The sequence below is a fragment of the Ailuropoda melanoleuca genome, chromosome 7 (assembly GCF_002007445.2).
Source record: "Ailuropoda melanoleuca isolate Jingjing chromosome 7, ASM200744v2, whole genome shotgun sequence".
Classification (NCBI taxonomy): domain Eukaryota; kingdom Metazoa; phylum Chordata; class Mammalia; order Carnivora; family Ursidae; genus Ailuropoda; species Ailuropoda melanoleuca.
The window spans coordinates 47,630,425-47,647,221 of NC_048224.1; the positions used below are offsets into that span (position 1 = coordinate 47,630,425).

The 16,797-nt window shown below is 39.2% G+C and overlaps 1 protein-coding gene across 1 annotated transcript; it reads right to left on the minus strand.

Annotated features, from left to right (window-relative positions):
* Nucleotides 1-702: 702 nt before the first annotated feature.
* Nucleotides 703-14,881, minus strand: LOC100463976 (N-acetyllactosaminide alpha-1,3-galactosyltransferase-like). The gene is made up of 5 exons (XM_019796098.1): nucleotides 14,801-14,881; nucleotides 13,515-13,547; nucleotides 10,652-10,705; nucleotides 6,408-6,542; nucleotides 703-1,396 (listed from the first exon to the last, which is right to left on the minus strand). The coding sequence occupies exons 1-5, from the start codon at nucleotides 14,878-14,880 to the stop codon at nucleotides 703-705; spliced, it is 996 nt and encodes a 331-aa protein (XP_019651657.1). The 5' UTR covers nucleotide 14,881.
* Between the last annotated feature and the right edge of the window lie 1,916 nt (nucleotides 14,882-16,797).

The following is a 16,797-nucleotide window of genomic DNA, read 5'->3' on the forward strand; positions in this document are numbered from 1 at the left end:
TAAGTGTGTGTGTGTGTGTGTGTGTGTGTGTGTGTGTATTCATGTGGTGGGTATGTAAATGCATATAAAAGGAGTATTGAAGGATAGGTTTTTAAAGGGAGAGTAAGTGGCGGCTTTCAATTTTCTATCTTGTTTATTTTCTTTTCAATTAGTTTTTACAACAAACAACTTTGTAGTTTTAAAACTACAAATTCAAAAAAAGTTTTGAATGACTCAAAGTTTCTTAAGTAATTATCTGTCCATCTTGTGGCAACTTTAATATCTTTAACGTTTTACATAGAGAAAATATTACTATACTTGCAGTGACTTCTTATCCACACCTCCCTTCAATTCCCTTTCTTAAGCAATATGAGAAATGTGTATCCGCATGGATAAATAAAAATATTTCAGGTCTCATTTTCTTGTGAGAGAGTCTATTTTGTTCAATGTGATCCAACAAATAATATTTCCTCAACACTCACCTAGGATATGAAATCACTGTATCTCCATCTGATGTTAATGCATTCATTCTGCAACTGCTATATCCCATCTTATACAATTCAAAATGAATATGAGGAAAAGTATGAGTATGCCATGTTGGTGGCCTTACCATTTTGTTACTGATTTTTTTTTTAGTGCTAAAATGTATCAAGTGCTAATTTCCTAAGGAATAAGACAAAATGATGCTCTTAACTTCAGCAACGTGAAGGAAGTGCTATCTAATTACATTGTCACCCTAAGATTTTCATAATCCTTTTTAGCCCAACAGAGTTTGATACTGTGAATAAAAGGAACATCCATTTTAGGAAAAGCCCAGCAATATTCCGGTGATAAGAGTTTAGTGGGCTTATGGAGAAAGAAATACTTGTTTAAATGACTTTCATCATGCCACACTGCTTCGATGCTGTTTTTCTTGTCATTCATGATTCCTTTGAAGCACTCCCTGGCAATATCGAGAACTTGAATGGGAGTGCCACCAAATACAGCAGCATGGTAATAAAAATCTCCCATACCAAAAGGTATATATGCTTCTGATAACTCACTTCTTTCATATGGCAACCCTATAGGATCTTCCATGTACCAGTAAGCATGTAACTGAGCTACTGACTCCCCCAGAGTCTCCAATCCGTATTTCCTTACGAAGATTTGATCCACGTCCATGCAGAAGAGAAAGTCAACTTCGTACTGGATATGAGCCACAACATGGTCACTAATAGCCTTCATGCACATCGTGCTGATATCTTGCCATCTCTTCTCTCGCTTGATTTCGAACACTTTGATCAAACAGAGGGGACTCAGCTGTATCCAGGGCATCCTGGAGAAGTCATCTATCAGGACATAAATTATGACTTTATGGCCAACCATAAAAAACCTATCTGCAGAGGATATAAATTTCTTCAAATAGTGGTCAATGTATCTGTGAAGCAAATAAGAAATGACTAAGTTCATTGTCTTACATTGTCGTGGAACACATGCTACTTTAATTATCCTGGCTGTAGTTTGTCCAAACATGCTGGTAAGCAGACCAAGTATTAGATATACTTCTTGAGTTGTATTTAAGCTGTATAGAAGCAAGTGAAATCATCTGCCTTTCCTCTCCCTGACGGGACTCTGTGAATTACAGGAGAGAAGAGGACTTCCTCACGAGGGGGATACAACATGGGGCCCAGTGCAAGATAAGAGCTAGAGTCTTCAGAGTTATCAGAGAAGAGGGAATTTGCTTTGCAGGTTGTAGGCAAGAAGGTCTTGGGTCATTGCAAGAGCAGTGATTGATGTCTGTGGCTTGCTTTGTAAGGGGTCAGTTATGCAGAAAAAAGTTAGAGGTAGCATGGTCAACTACCACTATCTGCAGTGTTTCTCTTATTTTGCCTCATGGCCTTCAGGATAGTGCTAAGATGGTGGGATTAGAAAACAAAACTCTCACTTCTGGCCTCTCCAACCAGTGAAAATTCTCAGAATAATAAATGGCCTTGGGTAAATTCAAAAAAGGGAGGGTAATCATACATGCTTCCCGTTTCAATTAATGTTTATAGAATCATTAAAAATAAGTTCTGAATGTTGACCTAAGTTTTAAGAAACATAGCAGATGGAGTCAGGAGAAAACTTTCTAGTTTGGAATATCTAAAATTATGGTAATTTAATAATTAAAGCAAGATTAATTTTGAAAAATATCACTTAAAATGTTCTACCGAGTTGGAAACTAGCAACTCAAATCTGAAGAAATATAATTTATGCACATTTTTTATGGTTCGTGCTTTTGTATTAATGTTTCAGAAATCGTTGCCTCCTCAAAGTAGGGAAAATATGCTCCTATGTTTTCTTCTAGTTGCTTTATTGTTTTAACTTTCACATTAAGTTGGTTATCCATTTGAATTAATTTTTGCATATGGTATAATATAGGGCTGTTTTTGTTGTTCTCAGCCTTTGATGGTAATCCTGTTGGCCGGGAATACCTGGGACTCACCTGAGCCCTGCTACTTGTGGTGAGACCCCCAAAGACATTTCCCCTACCAGAGCCAATGTTGGCTGGACCAGCTCTGGTGGTTCTCATTACATTTGCAAGCTGCATCTCAGCACAACCACCAGAGAACTTTGAAAAAGTAAGATTTATTACTCACAAGTCCTAGAGGGTACAAGGTAAGCCCAGGGTCACAGAACGAGGTCCTAGGTAGGGAGAAAGAAGGGGGGACCTTGGGGGTCCTTACTGGGGTAGGGGGTAGGGGTACCTAGGGTTTCACAATTTAAAACCTAAAAGCAAGAATGAAAGCACAGGAAGGAAAATGCAGGGTCACTCAAGTGGTTGGTTATGTTGGTTACCCAGGACTTTCTAAAAGGGAAATTTCATAGGAGGGGTGGCCTGGCTCTTTACCTACTTGTTTAGCTAGTGACCATGTCAAGACTGGCAATGTGTTTATTTGAGTTGGATGCCTTGATGAGGAAGCCTCAGTGATCAAAAGCTTAATGGCAGGCATTTACAAGGAAAACAAGGTTATCGTCAGGCATTCTCACTATAACGACAAACTTCTTTTTTTAATTTTTAAAAAAACTTTCTATTTTGGGATGATATTAGATTTACAGAACAGGTGCAAACATATTATAGAGAGTTCCCATACATGCTCTACCCACCTTTACCGAATGTTACTATCTTATATAACCACGGTACATTTGTCAAAACTAGGAAATTATCAGTGATTAAATACTATAACTAAACCACAGATTTTATTTTGATTTCACCAGTTTTTCCCCTAATGGCCTTTTTAGTTTCCAAGCTCCAATCCAGAACACACATTGCATTTTGTCTTGATGTCTCCTTAGGCTCCTCCAGTCTGTCTCAGTTTCTCTCCAGTTTGGGTTTTTCTGATGTTTTCTTAGGTAAAGTTAATTTTAATGCAGTCACATTTATCAACCTTTTCCTTTATGATTAGTATTTTCTGTATCTTGATTAAGAACTCCTTTCTTGTCTTGATTTCATGAAGATACACTATGGTTTTCCCTTTAAATTTTGGTCTTCAAGCTCCCTGGGAATTATGTTTGTATATGCTTGCCATACATATGTGCCATAGAGGAACAATTGCGGTGTTCCCATGCTGACATCACCTTTCTCCAGCATCATTTATGGAAGTCTTTCCCTACAGATCCACAGTGTCATAGCCACAGCCATAGTCTTTCACATTTGCGTAGGCATTTGTTTTATTATATGGGCTTACTTGTTCATCCCTGCAGCAAATATTCATGTCTAAATGCTCCATATAGATACCTTCAATCTATCTTTCTGTTTTCAGTCCCACCTACACTCCTAATTGCAGAGGCACTTGATGCCATTAATTAGATTGATTTTCAGGGGCACATGAAGGGGGGGTTATGATAAAGTTAATGAGGCTTTGGTTTCAGTGCCCCTTCACTTACATAGTATTCTTCTAAGACTCTGAGTTCTACTGAAGGAGGGTGGGAAGGAAGCAGAGCTCTGTGCCTGAAAGTAGGGGCATTGACCGGGCACAGGGTCCCTCACCATGCCTTCTTACAGATCCTGGGGCAGCGACAGAGAGGGATCAGAATGGATCTGGGAATCCAGGAGCTTCTTCTGGAAGGATTCCTACCTCCCTCCCATCCTCTCTCCCTCCCCTTCCCTCCCCTCCTCTCCCCTTCCTTCCCCTCCTGTCCTCTCCCCTCCTTTCCCTTTCCCTCCCTCCCTCTTTCCTTCTGTGTTTTTTTCTTTTCTTTTTTTAAAAGATTTTATTTATTTGTTTGAGAGAGAGAGAGTGAGTGAGAGAGAGAGCATGAGTCGGGGGATGAGCAGAGGGAGAGGGAGAAGCAGACTCCTCACTGAGCAGGGAGCTGATGCAGGGCTCAATCTTGGGACCAGGATCATGACCTGAGCCAAAGGCAGACACTTAACTGACTGAGCCACCCGGACACCCCTGTGTCATTTTCTTTTTAAATATAAATTACTATCGGGGGTGCCCGGCTGGCTTAGTCAGAAGAGCATGGGACTTTTGATCTTGGGGTTGTGAGTTCAAGCCCCGCATTGGGTGTAAAGATTACTAAAAAAATAAGTAAAACTTTTTAAAAAGGTCTATTTAAAAAAAGAGTAAATTACTATCAATATTTAATAATGAGTTACTATAAAGTTGATAAAATTTATAATTTTATTTTTTTATTTATTTTTATTTATTTTTTATTATTATGTTCAATTAGCCAACATATAGTACATCATTAGTTTTTGATGTAGTGTTCAACGATTCATTAATAGTTTATAATACCCAGTGCTTATCACAACACATGCCCTCCTTAATACCCATCACCTGGTTACCCCATCCCCCCACCCCTCTCCCTTCTGTAACCCTGTTTGTTTCCCAGAGTCCATAGTCTCTCATGGTTTGTCTCCCTCTCTGATTTCTTCCCATTCAGTTTTCCCTCCCTTCCCCTATGGTCTTCTGTGCTGTTCCTTATATTCCACATATGAGTGAAACCACATGATAATTTTCTTTCTCTGCTTGACTTATTTCACTTAGCATAATCCCCTCCAGTTCCATCCATGTGGATGCAAATGGTAGGTATTCATACTTTCTTATGGCTGAGTAATATTCCATTGTATATATGGACCACATCTTCTTTATCCATTCATTTATTGAAGGACATCTTGGCTCCTTCCATAGTTTGGCTATTGTCGCCATTGCTGCTATGAATATTGGGGTTCTTGTGCCCCTTCTTTTCAGTATATCTGTATCTTTGGGGTAAATACCTAGTAGCGCAATTGCTGGGTCATAGGATAGCTCTATTTTTAACATCTTGTGGAAGCTCCATACTGTTTTTCAGAGTGGCTGTACCAGCTTGCATTCCCACCAACAGTGTAAGAGGGTTCCCTTTTCTCCACATCCTCACCAACATTTGTTGTTTCCTGTCTTGTTAATTTTTGCCATTCTAACTGGTGTGTTATCCCACTGTGGTTTTGACTAGCCTAATGGCTAGTGATGTTTTTTCATGTGTCTGTTAGCCATTTGTATGTCTTTTTGGAGAAGTGTCTGTTCATGTCTTCTGCCCATTTCTTGACTGGATTATTTGTTTTGTGGGTGTTGAGTTCGAGAAGTTATTTATAAAAATTTATAATTTTATTGGGTAATATGTACATTGTTCAACTTAATACTTTTTTGTACTTTTTTAGGTATGATTTTGATATTAGGGCAGCACTGGGTTCATAAAATGAATTGGAAAGTGTTCCTTTCTCTTTGATTTTTCAAAGGATATTAGGTAGAACTAATGTTCTTTTTTTTTTTCTTTTTTTTTTTTTAAAGATTTTATTTATTTATTTGACAGAGCTAGAGACAGCCAGCGAGAGAGGGAACACAAGCAGGAGGAGTGGGAGAGGAAGAACTAATGTTAATTCTTTAACTATTTGTTAGAATTTTCCAATGAAACCACCTGGGCCTGGAGACTTTGGGAGTTTTGAAAATTATCGATTCTATTTCCTCAACAGATATAGGGCTGTTGAGATGGTCGACTTCATGTTGAGTGGGTTGTGATAGTGTTTTCAAGGTCCATTTCACCTCAGTTTTCAAAAGTATGTATGTGTAGTGTAGTAGTCTGTGATTATCCTTTTGATGTCTGTCAGGTCTGAGGTGATATACCCTGTTTCTTTCCTAATATTGGTAATTTGTGTCAAATTTTTTCTTTGCCAGACTTCCTGGATGATTGTGAATTTTATTGATTTTTTTTCAAAGAAAAGACTTTTTAATTCTTTGATTTTTTTCTATTGCTTCTCTGATTTCAGTTTCATGGATTTCTGTTCTCATCTTTACTATTTCCTCACTTCTGTTTATTTTGGCTTTATTTTGTCCCACTTTTCCTAGATTCTTGAGGTGGGATTATTGATAATCTACCGTTTTCTACAATAAAAAGATTGACTATAAAGGACATTTGGCATTACCTACCTTCCTACAGCAAACACAGTCAATCCCACAGTAATTTTATTTTTTTCATAATACTTTTCCAATACTTTTTCATCAAAAGTGCCATCCCACACAACCGGAGCTGACCAGCTGGTGGTAGTCAGGTTCATGGATTCACTGTAGGACAGACATAAGAATTATGAACAAGATACCTTTTAATAAAACTGCAGTAGACGTTACTAATATATAAAGCCTGTGTCTGGTTGCAGCATTTCCTTACTCCTAATCCAAAGCCTTGGTGATTATGATAAACTGGAGAAACAGCTTCTCAGTAATGGCCAGATCATTACAAAAGTACATTACAGATTCATTGTACTGTAATTCCACGATCTTTGAGGACACACTTAAAATGTCACCCAAAGTCTAAAGTAACAATGTCTCCTGTATTTGGGCAAAAATCTCCTGGTCTTAGGCTTTTTGACATTAATTCTTTTCAGAGGCCATATTTTGAAAAATGACCTTCCAGTTTCATATTCTAAAATGCTTTCAGGATAATATTACTGCATATTGTCAGAAACAACTTTGTCAAAACTCTGGAGGGTAGTCAAGCCAAAGCCAAAGTTGGACTACCTTCCAGAGTTTTGGAGCAATCACGCAAAAGTTAAATCAAGAAAAGGATGACAACACAATAGGAGAAGGAAAGCTTTGTGGTATTTTAACTTAGCCTTACACCAACTCCCTGCCAGTATGGCAGTGATATGGAAAATAGCAAACCATGTTCTCATGGTTCTGGAGGAGAAGAGTGGATCTAATTCCGAAGGAATTGTGTTTGTCCATTTTGACCTGAGGACTCCCCAAAGGACTGGACTCCTAGTGCTTTCCTTTGTTTCACTTAACTCAGAACTCTCAAAATGGAAAAGTGGGTACATGAAGGGCAATCCTTGAAAACATTTTAAAAAGGAACAAGCCCCTGCCACCTGAGGCAAGAAATTACAGTTGGAATAAACACTAGATGTGCTGAAAGCCTGGGAAGAAAAGTTTGGAAGAGAGTTCTTTGGAAAGTAAAACCTTTGGCAAGATCCCATGTATAACGAGGAATTAGGAAATCCATGCACATGTTCAGGGCAGGTTACATGTTCAGAAAAGATCCCTGAAGATCCTAAGCTTTCACCTCTGGATGATATTTAGACTCCGTGCAAGCAGGAAGTGAAGGCTAGGGAGAGTTGTAAATAGCTGGGCTGTGTTGAAGGAGGGTCCAAATACACAGCTAATCTTCAAAGACTGTAAAAGGGTTCTTTCCTTTTTCTTCTTCTTTTTCTTTCCTTTTCTTTCCTCTTTTCTTCCCTCTTTTCTTCCTTTTCCTTTCCTTTCCTTTCCTTTCCTTTCCTTTCCTTTCCTTTCCTTTCCTTTCCTTTCCTTTCCTCTCCTCTCCTCTCCTCTCCTCTCCTCTCCTCTCCTCTCCTCTCCTCTCCTTTCCTTTCCTTTCCTTTCCCTCTTCTTCCCCCTTCTCCTCCTCCTCCTTCTCTTCATCTTCTTCTTCTATAATAACCCTCCAACCACCACCATCACCACCACTCTGGCTCTAGTCATTTAAGGATATCTCTGTCAAACCACTAGCTGACCACAAGCTAAAGGGACAGAGACCTTGCAGACCAAACAAGACAAAGAATACACTCTTTAAAAATAGTTTGGAAAAGTCACTAAACGGACAAACAACTATAGTCCACAGCAAGCAAGAACAACTCTAGGAGGTAAAAGAATCAGACTTCCAAAGTGATCACATTATAATATACAAAATGCCTACTTTTAAACTAAAAATTATGAGGTATGCAAAGAAACAAGAATGTATGGTGCATTCATAGGGGAAAAAATGAACAAAAACTGTCCCTAGGGAAGCCCAGACATTGGGCTTACTAGAACAAGACTTTAAACCAACTATTTTAAATGTGCTGAAAGAGCCAAAGTAAACTAAGGACAAAGAACTAAAGGAAACCAGGAGAACAACAGCTTAACAAATAGAGAATGTGATTAAAGAGATAGAAATTATAAAAAGGAGCCAAATAGATATTCTGGAGCTGAGAAGTATAATAGCTGAAATTAAAACCAAACCAAACCAAACAAAAAAACCCACCTTGCCATAGGATTTCAACAGCATATTTGACAGGCAGAAGAAAGAATAAGATACACATAGAACATTTTAACCAACAACAGAATACATATTCTTCTCAAATACACATGGGACACTTTCCAGGATGATCATATGTTAAGCCATAAAGCAAATCTCAAACTTAAGATGGCTGGAAACATGCAAACTATCTTTTTCATTGACAGTGGTATAAAATCAATAACAAGAAAACTTGGAAAGTTCACAAATATGTGGAAATTGAACAACACACTCTTTTTTTTTTTTTAAAGGATTTATTTATTTATTCGACAGAGATAGAGACAGCCAGCGAGAAAGGGAACACAAGCAGGGGGAGTGGGAGAGGAAGAAGCAGGCTCATAGTCCAAGAGCCTGATGTGGGGGCTCGATCCCATAACGCCGGGATCACGCCCTGAGCCGAAGGCAGACGCTCAACCGCTGTGCCACCCAGGCGCCCCTGAACAACACACTCTTAAACAACCAGTGGGTCAAAGAAAAAAATCACAAAGGGAGTTAGAAAATACATTGAGATGAATAAAAATGAAAATACAACGTACCAAAACTTATGGGATGCAGTGAAAAGCAATAGTCAGAAGGAAACGTATAGCTGTAAACATCTATATTAAAAAAGAAGAAAGATATCATATAATAACCTAACCTTCCTCCTTAAGGAACTAGAAAAAAATAGCAAACTAAACCCAAAGCAAGCAGAAGGAAGAAATAATAAAGACTGGAGCAGAGACAACTGACATAGAGAAAGAGAAAACAATGATAGAATTAATGAAGCCAAAAGTTGGTTCTTTGAAGATATCAACAAAATTGACAAATCTTTTTTTTAAGATTTTATTTATTTGTCAGAGAGAGAGAGCACACAAGCAGGGGGCGTGGCAGACAGAGGGAGAAGCAGGTAGAGGGAGAAGCAGGCTCCCCACTAAGCAAGGAGCCCAGTACAAGAAAAAAGAAATGCAGTGGGAGTTGAATTTTATCGGTAGCTTATTTGGAATCTGTGTCAATGATTACATGGTTTTCTCCTTTGTTCAGTTGTCAGGATGATCACCCTGAGTTACAAGGATATGCCTCACTTGTCTTGTTAGTGAGATCGTGTGCCAGTAATTAAGCTAGTGTCTTTCACAACTAAACCCACCACACTATATTCGGCTTTATTGTGCTGAACAGGGACTCGGCAAGCCACATTTCCCCTTTGCTAGTGGGCACCCTTTGAGGCTTTGCTAATAGAGGGCACTGGAGCAAAATTACAAGCCTGGAGGAAGAAGGGCCTTGCTCTTTCCTATTTCCAGTGGGCTCCTCGCCTGCCTCTTGTTCCTGCAAATCCCACATCACCATATTAGCAGTTCCTTCCTGGACCAGCAGTTGAATCCAGATTTCAGCTTTTCCAACACTTGCAAACCCAGCCTCATGGTGCCCTTCCCTAGAGGGCTGGTTCCCTGTCCCAAGAAGCCTTTCAAGAGCTCAGAGATACCAGCACCAGTGGAGTGCATCAGAGTTTAAGCTCAAGTTACCTAGTTAACAACTTTACACTAATTAACAATTCTTTGTATTAAATTCTGTGTTAAAATAATCCACTGTGCTTTCTGTGTCCTGATTAGGTCTGATAAAAGTTATGCTATCATGGGAGGATGAGTCACAGGCTGTTATCCAATCATGATCTTAATTGGACATCTCCTTAGAAAGTTTAGATTAGAACAAGGCTTGAAACTCTGCAGCACCAGGGAGAAAGATAGGTGGGTATAGTAAGAAGAGGGGGCAGAGAGGCCAAAGGAAAGCCACCGTATTAAAGTGAGAAGTGCACAGATGGCCCACCTATCCCATTTGGGCTTTGGTTCCCTCATTGGTGGAATGAGGAGAATCAACCAAAAGATCTTAGATACACCCTTCACAGGCTGACCTGCCATAATTTTAGGGCCTTTGGGTTTCTGTCATTCTTCAGTGTCATTTGTGGAGGATGTGGGCCCTAATGTCCATTCCCAATTTGTCTTGGCCACTGCTTTTTTTTAAAAATGTAATCAAAGATCCATCTGCCATTCAACAGTTGGAATGCCATTTGTAGTGTTGTTACCACCTGTTAACTTCTACTGAGCAGTCTATGGGTCAATCTCGCATGTGTTTGATTTGTACGTCTTACCTGGGAGAAAACCAGTCTGATAGCTTTAATTCTTTTGATTGAATATCCATAGACCTATCAGGAGGAATAATGCAAAGAATCACACTGTATCTATTTCAGTTTGAGGTAATTGAGTGTCTGCCAAATCATGGGCTATGTTATAATATGATATAAAATGCAAGATAAGCGTGAAACAGTAAAAAAAGCAATGATGAACTTTGATGGGAGTGGCATGGAATATCATGATTTCTTACCTCAACTTGAGTCTCTGGGTTGCCCAGAAACCTTTATGTGTTTCCACAGTGTGCATTCTCCTTCTTCTCATTGATAGAGAAATAGCCATTATCACATGAAAGCTCCCTCAATCTTCTGCCACCTTGCCTCCAAATTTACCTTGAGCACTGATTTCCCCCCCCCCTTTTATTGCAATGGAAATACAACCTGACTTCCTGGCCTTAAATATCCTATCTGCTCAGGATCCTTGGTTTCTCCTAGGCTTTCTATTTGATCAGTTGACATGCATGCAGGCCTTTTCCTGTGGCTTCAGATTTGTATGTGCAGCTAGACTTCTCCCAGGAATTTAAGACCCAGACATCCCATTGTGTGCTGAAGTCTTCTCCTTGAAGTTTGCACCAACGCCACAAGATGAAGATGTTTAAGGTGAAAATCATCCTGTCTTCCCCAAAGTAGGTCCGCTTCGTATATTGCCTTATCACTTGGATTGGCAAGGCAGAAGTATGAGCGTCATTCTACACTCAGAGCATGCCCTAAATGCCGACCTCGAATCTATCATTAACCCCTACTGGTTGTACCTCCAAAACATCTCTCAGTTCTACCCCCATCTTCATCCTCTGCTACCGCGTGACATCAGGTCACCGTCATCTCTTGTTGGAGCTACTATACTAGCCTTCTAATTGGTCTCACTGTTTGTACACTTTCAATAAGACTTTGTAGTATGGGGGCACCTGGGTGGCACAGCGGTCAAGCGTCTGCCTTCGGCTCAGGGCGTGATCCCAGTGTTACGGGATAGAGCCCCACGTCAGGCTCCTCTGCTATGAGCCTGCTTCTTCCTCTGCCACTCCCCCTGCTTGTGTTCCCTCTCTCACTGGCTGTCTCTATCTCTGTCAAATAAATAAATAAAATCTTTAAAAAAAAAAGACTCTGTAGTATGAAAAATGTCAAAGGTACACAAACTGAAAGAGAAGAATATAATGAATCTCCATATTTCCATCCCCTGTAATTAACACTGTGATCCCCTCTCTGCCTGTCCTTGCACTGGCCTTTTTCAATCCATTCTCCATATACCCACTGTGCTTCCACTATTATATTTCTGAAGCTCCAGTGTTCCCATGTCATTATTCTGTTTAACAGGGTTCAGTGGCTTCCCATTTTCTAAAGATCACATCTATATTCCTTATGTGGCCATGACATTCTGCATGATCTGACCCTTCACACTGTTCCAGCCACATCCCCTCCCTAGCCCCACAATGACAATTTTCCAGACTCACTTGCCTTTTTAAATTTCCTTAAACATGCCATGACTTCAAACAGTTAATTCCCATGTAGCGTTTAGGTCTCATGTTATTTAAATAGCCCTACCTAAGGGAAGTATTCTCTAACCTGCTGGATGAGGTTAGATTGCCTTTCTTAATAGCTAAAACTTATGAAATACTTTCCTACGTATTATCTAATTTAATCCACCAATATGAGATAGGTATTGTTGTTATTATCCTCATTTTACTAGATAAGGAAACTGAGGCACAAAGAGTTTTTATTATCTTGTCCACGGTCACACAGCAGGTGGAAAAACAAGCAGTTGGGCCTGAGTCCTTACTTCCTCCTTGCTATACACTCTAATGGCACCCTGGATATCCTGTCTTTGGAGAGTTGATCGGGGCTGAGTTCAGGTGGGGATTGGGCAGCTGTGGAGCTGAGTCGAATGTCATGAGTGAGCACTGCAGTGTCCGGAGTGTGACTGAGGCACGGCCTTCTATGCAGGCATCTGCCTCATTGATGGCAAAGTCTTTGGATGCTGAGTGTTAGTGTGTTATGGCTGTAGAATCCTGATGCTAAGGAGAGCTAATATTAATGGTAGAGCGATTGTTAGATTGTGTTGCACTTGTACATTTTACCAGAAAACATTTTAAATCATTCATTCTTCCAGCCTCTGCTGCAGCAGACTTCCCTTGCATGTTCCCACCTTTGTCTAGGGGTTTTCCTCTTGTTTTCAGGTGGTTGAGAGTTACTGCCCTTGTTAGCCATGGCTCTATATAGAGGGAACATACCCCGCCCATAAAAACCATCTTAGTGTATTATTTTCATGCACAGAGCAGCTCACCCACATATGGAGTCACGGTCCTGGTGAGAGTGTTGTGCACCATAGAACAACCAGAGCCATAAGGCTCTTAGACACAACAAGCATCAGAAAGAAAGTTTCTTTCACTTCACTATGTGGGTTCCCATGACTCTAGGGAGAAATAGAACATATTATGATTTGGGGTCTTGCACAGTCTTTAGGGAGGTTTTCCTCTCTGCGTACATTCTGATAGTATGATTTGGTAGGTGGCCTGTGGTTAATAACAATCTCCCAAATCTTTAAACCAATACTTTACTCCTGTGTGATTTCCCAGAGCTTTAAAAGACTCAAGATTCCTGGAAGCTGGGTTCTGGCTCCCGTAACACATTTCCCCTAACCAATTCTCACTCTTAGTACTCCTAGTACTCCTAGTACTCTGACCTTACGGAAGTGTCTCCAACGTATGTTTGTAAAATTACTTTGGTTTACCCTGCCTGCAGGAACCAAGGACTTGCAGGTACCCCACTGCCCTCCAACAGGTTTTGTCCTCAAAGAAGAGGTCATAGCATATTTGTAAATAAGACTTACCAGCACTCGTATATCCTCTGTAGTTCCTTTGTGCTTAGCATAAACAAAAAGGATTATGTTACTTTTAAACTTATATAAAGGGTTTCCACGTTTAATTTTTTAAAAAATTATTTATTTGAGAGAGAGAGAGTGAGCACAGAGGGAGAGTGAGAAGAAGCCGCCAACTTCCCGCTGAGCAGAGAGCCCAATGCGGGGCTTGATCCCAGGCTTCTGAGATCATGACATGAGCTGAAGGCAGATGCTTAACCGACTGAGCCTGCCAGGTGCCCTGGGTTTCCGCATTTAACATGACTAGAGTTATACTCCATCAGTCCACTCATTTTATGACTAAATATTGCCAAATAGTCAATGAACACATAATATTATGGACAGAATATTTATGTCCCCTCAAATCCACATGCTGAAATCCTAACCCCCAGTATGATGGCATTAGGAGGTGGGGCCTTTGGGACATGATTAGGTCATGAGGTTGGAGCCCTCATGAATGGGATGAGTAGCCATACAAAAGTGAGACCAGAGAACTCCCTTGTCCCTTCCACCATGTGTGGACACAGGGAGAAGGTGGCTGTCTATGAACCAGGACACCAAGTCCTCCAGCGCCTTGATCTTGGACTTCTCAGCCTCCAGAACTGTGAGAAATAAATGTGTATTGTTGATAAGCCACCCAGTGTGTGGTATTCTATTAGAGCAGCTCGAATGGACTAAGATACATACTATGTGCCAAGTACATCATTGGTTGTAGAGATAGAGTAATGAATGTGATTTAAAAAAAATCACTGCAGTTAAGGACTTCATACGCTATATCTTAAAAAAAGGAAGCCTAATTCTTTGAGCTACAAATGAAAGAAAAACTAACTTAATATCATTGAAACAATTTGCTAATTGCCAATGAAATCTTTCTACTTGGGTAACTCTGTGGAGGGCAGATACCATACATAGTGCCAGAAGTCACCAATATTAGGGATGTTTCTTAAAGATGCCACCTATTTAAAAATGGCAGTTTCTCTAAAATTTGCTAACTGCCATAATTACATGGTCACTATCTTGGTAGCTTAAGATTGCCTACAAAAGTTATGTTTATCGTTGATCACATTAGAAACAAAAAACTTTGATGCTGAAGGTTATGTTCCTGCTGTTGTATTTGAATGTCATTTGGATATTTTTGGGTATATTGGATTGGTACATTTGAATGCTGATTTCTTCAGGGGCCTATCCTATCACCTTTCTGACAAACTAGATCCTCACCAAACCCCAGAATAAAATATTCATGAATTTTTAAAAATTACCTGAAACGATACAGTCTGTGTGAAGCCCATAGAAACAATAAAAGTAATAACAATTGAATTATTTTTCTTCCATACTTCATCCTTTCCTGAGAGAAAGAGGAAACATATAAGAGTAGATTAAATATAGCACAATGTATACGGAGTAAGCTGTGTTGAATTGTGATTCTCCATGACTTAAACCAACTGATTTAATAGATATTGGCTAGGATTTGAGGCACATTTGGTCCTTGGATGTCTCTCTATATGAAAGTGGGGTTGAGTCTGTGGAGACACTTTTTGTGGGAGCTAGCTGCCCAAAGTCTTAGGACGTTAGCTGGTCTAAGCTGGCCTTGATGCAAGAGATTTTATAACCTTCATTTGTCTTTTCTAGAGTGCACAGGGCTTCTCCTACAGAAAATAAAAATACAAATGCCACTTCCCTGCCTAACTCACAGGGTGGGGTGTCAGGGAAAAGAGATAATTGTGAAAATACTTACTTGGACTCTAAAGAGGAGTATAGTTATGAATGCACTTATTTTTAATGAATTAATATTATGAAGTTGATCATTCCAAGACAGATGATAAGACCAATAAGAGCATAAAATAGATGTTCCTTCTTAAAAGTATTTGAATGTAAAATTGATTTCAAGCATGAGTTAGGGGCTGAACTATAATTTTTAGATTATTTGTACATTGACCTTGGAATTTTAGCCATGAAGTTTATAAAACTCCTTTGTGATTTTCAGTCTATGCACTTATGAAATTGTGTGCAGAAAAGGAACTGAATGTGGCTCAGTTTGGTTGAAATTAAGAACAAACTCTTACCTTTTCTTTTCCTAAGATCACATAGGGCTTTTATATAGTTTCTTCCTTAGAGACTTAACATTTATGGTATGGTGGTTTGGGAAGACATGTGCAAAATCTCAAATGGGCAGACAGTTTTCTAACAGGACATACTGAGACCTTTGAAAAATCATGAATCAGGTAACCTGGCACTGGTTCTATGGTACTCCCCAGTTTGCCTGTTTATTATTTCAGTCTTCTGGATGATGATGTCATCAGATTCTCTTTTGATGATGAAAGAATTGGATACTTGCAATCATAACAATTCATATGCCAGTAGCTTCTCTTTGTCATTACCAAGGGACTAGATTTTGTCCCATTTAGAAAAAAAAGACAAACAAACATAGGATCATTAAAGTTTCTTTTCCTTATTTGGGACTTTTTTTTCATAATACATTTTTAATTGAAGTACAGTTTACATGAAGTAAAACACATGCAATTTAAGTGTACAGCTCATTGGGTTTTTTACACATGTACATGTCTAGGTAAAAACCACTTTAATTAAGATACAGGACATCTCCATGACCCCAGTAACTTTTTTCTTGTGCCCCTTTGAGTTTCTACCCTCTCCCATCCAGGAAACCAGTGTTCTGATTTCTATTACCATAGCTGCGTTATTCCTGCTGTAGAACTTCATATAAGTACAATTGCATGGTGTGTATTCTTTGCATCCAGTTTTTTTTTTTTCCACTCAAGGTTTTGCAACTCATCTATGTGGTTGTGTGTATCTGACACATACCAAAAGTTAATTCAAAATGAATTGTAGATGTAAGCATAAAAGCTAAAGCCACAAGCTTTTAGAGAAAAACGTAGGAGGATATCTTTCTAACCTGGGGATAGATAAAAGTCCCTTAGAAGGTGACAGAAAACAACAACTAAAAAAATGATAAATTATACTTTATTATAATTAGAAAACTTATGCTCATCAAAAGACACCATTAAGAAATGAATAAATAAGCCATTACTACTCACCAGTGGTTTACAGTGACCTAAATACTACATACCATACAGGAAATAAAATCTATATTAATGTTAGAACTTTTCTTCCTAGAAGAAAAAATGGGGTGGTGAAGGAGGATAATTAAATTAAATTAATACAGAATTAGAATATTTTGAGTCACAGGAAAGTAGACTAATGCTCCCATAGATGACATTCATAAGTCCTGGAAGGGAAA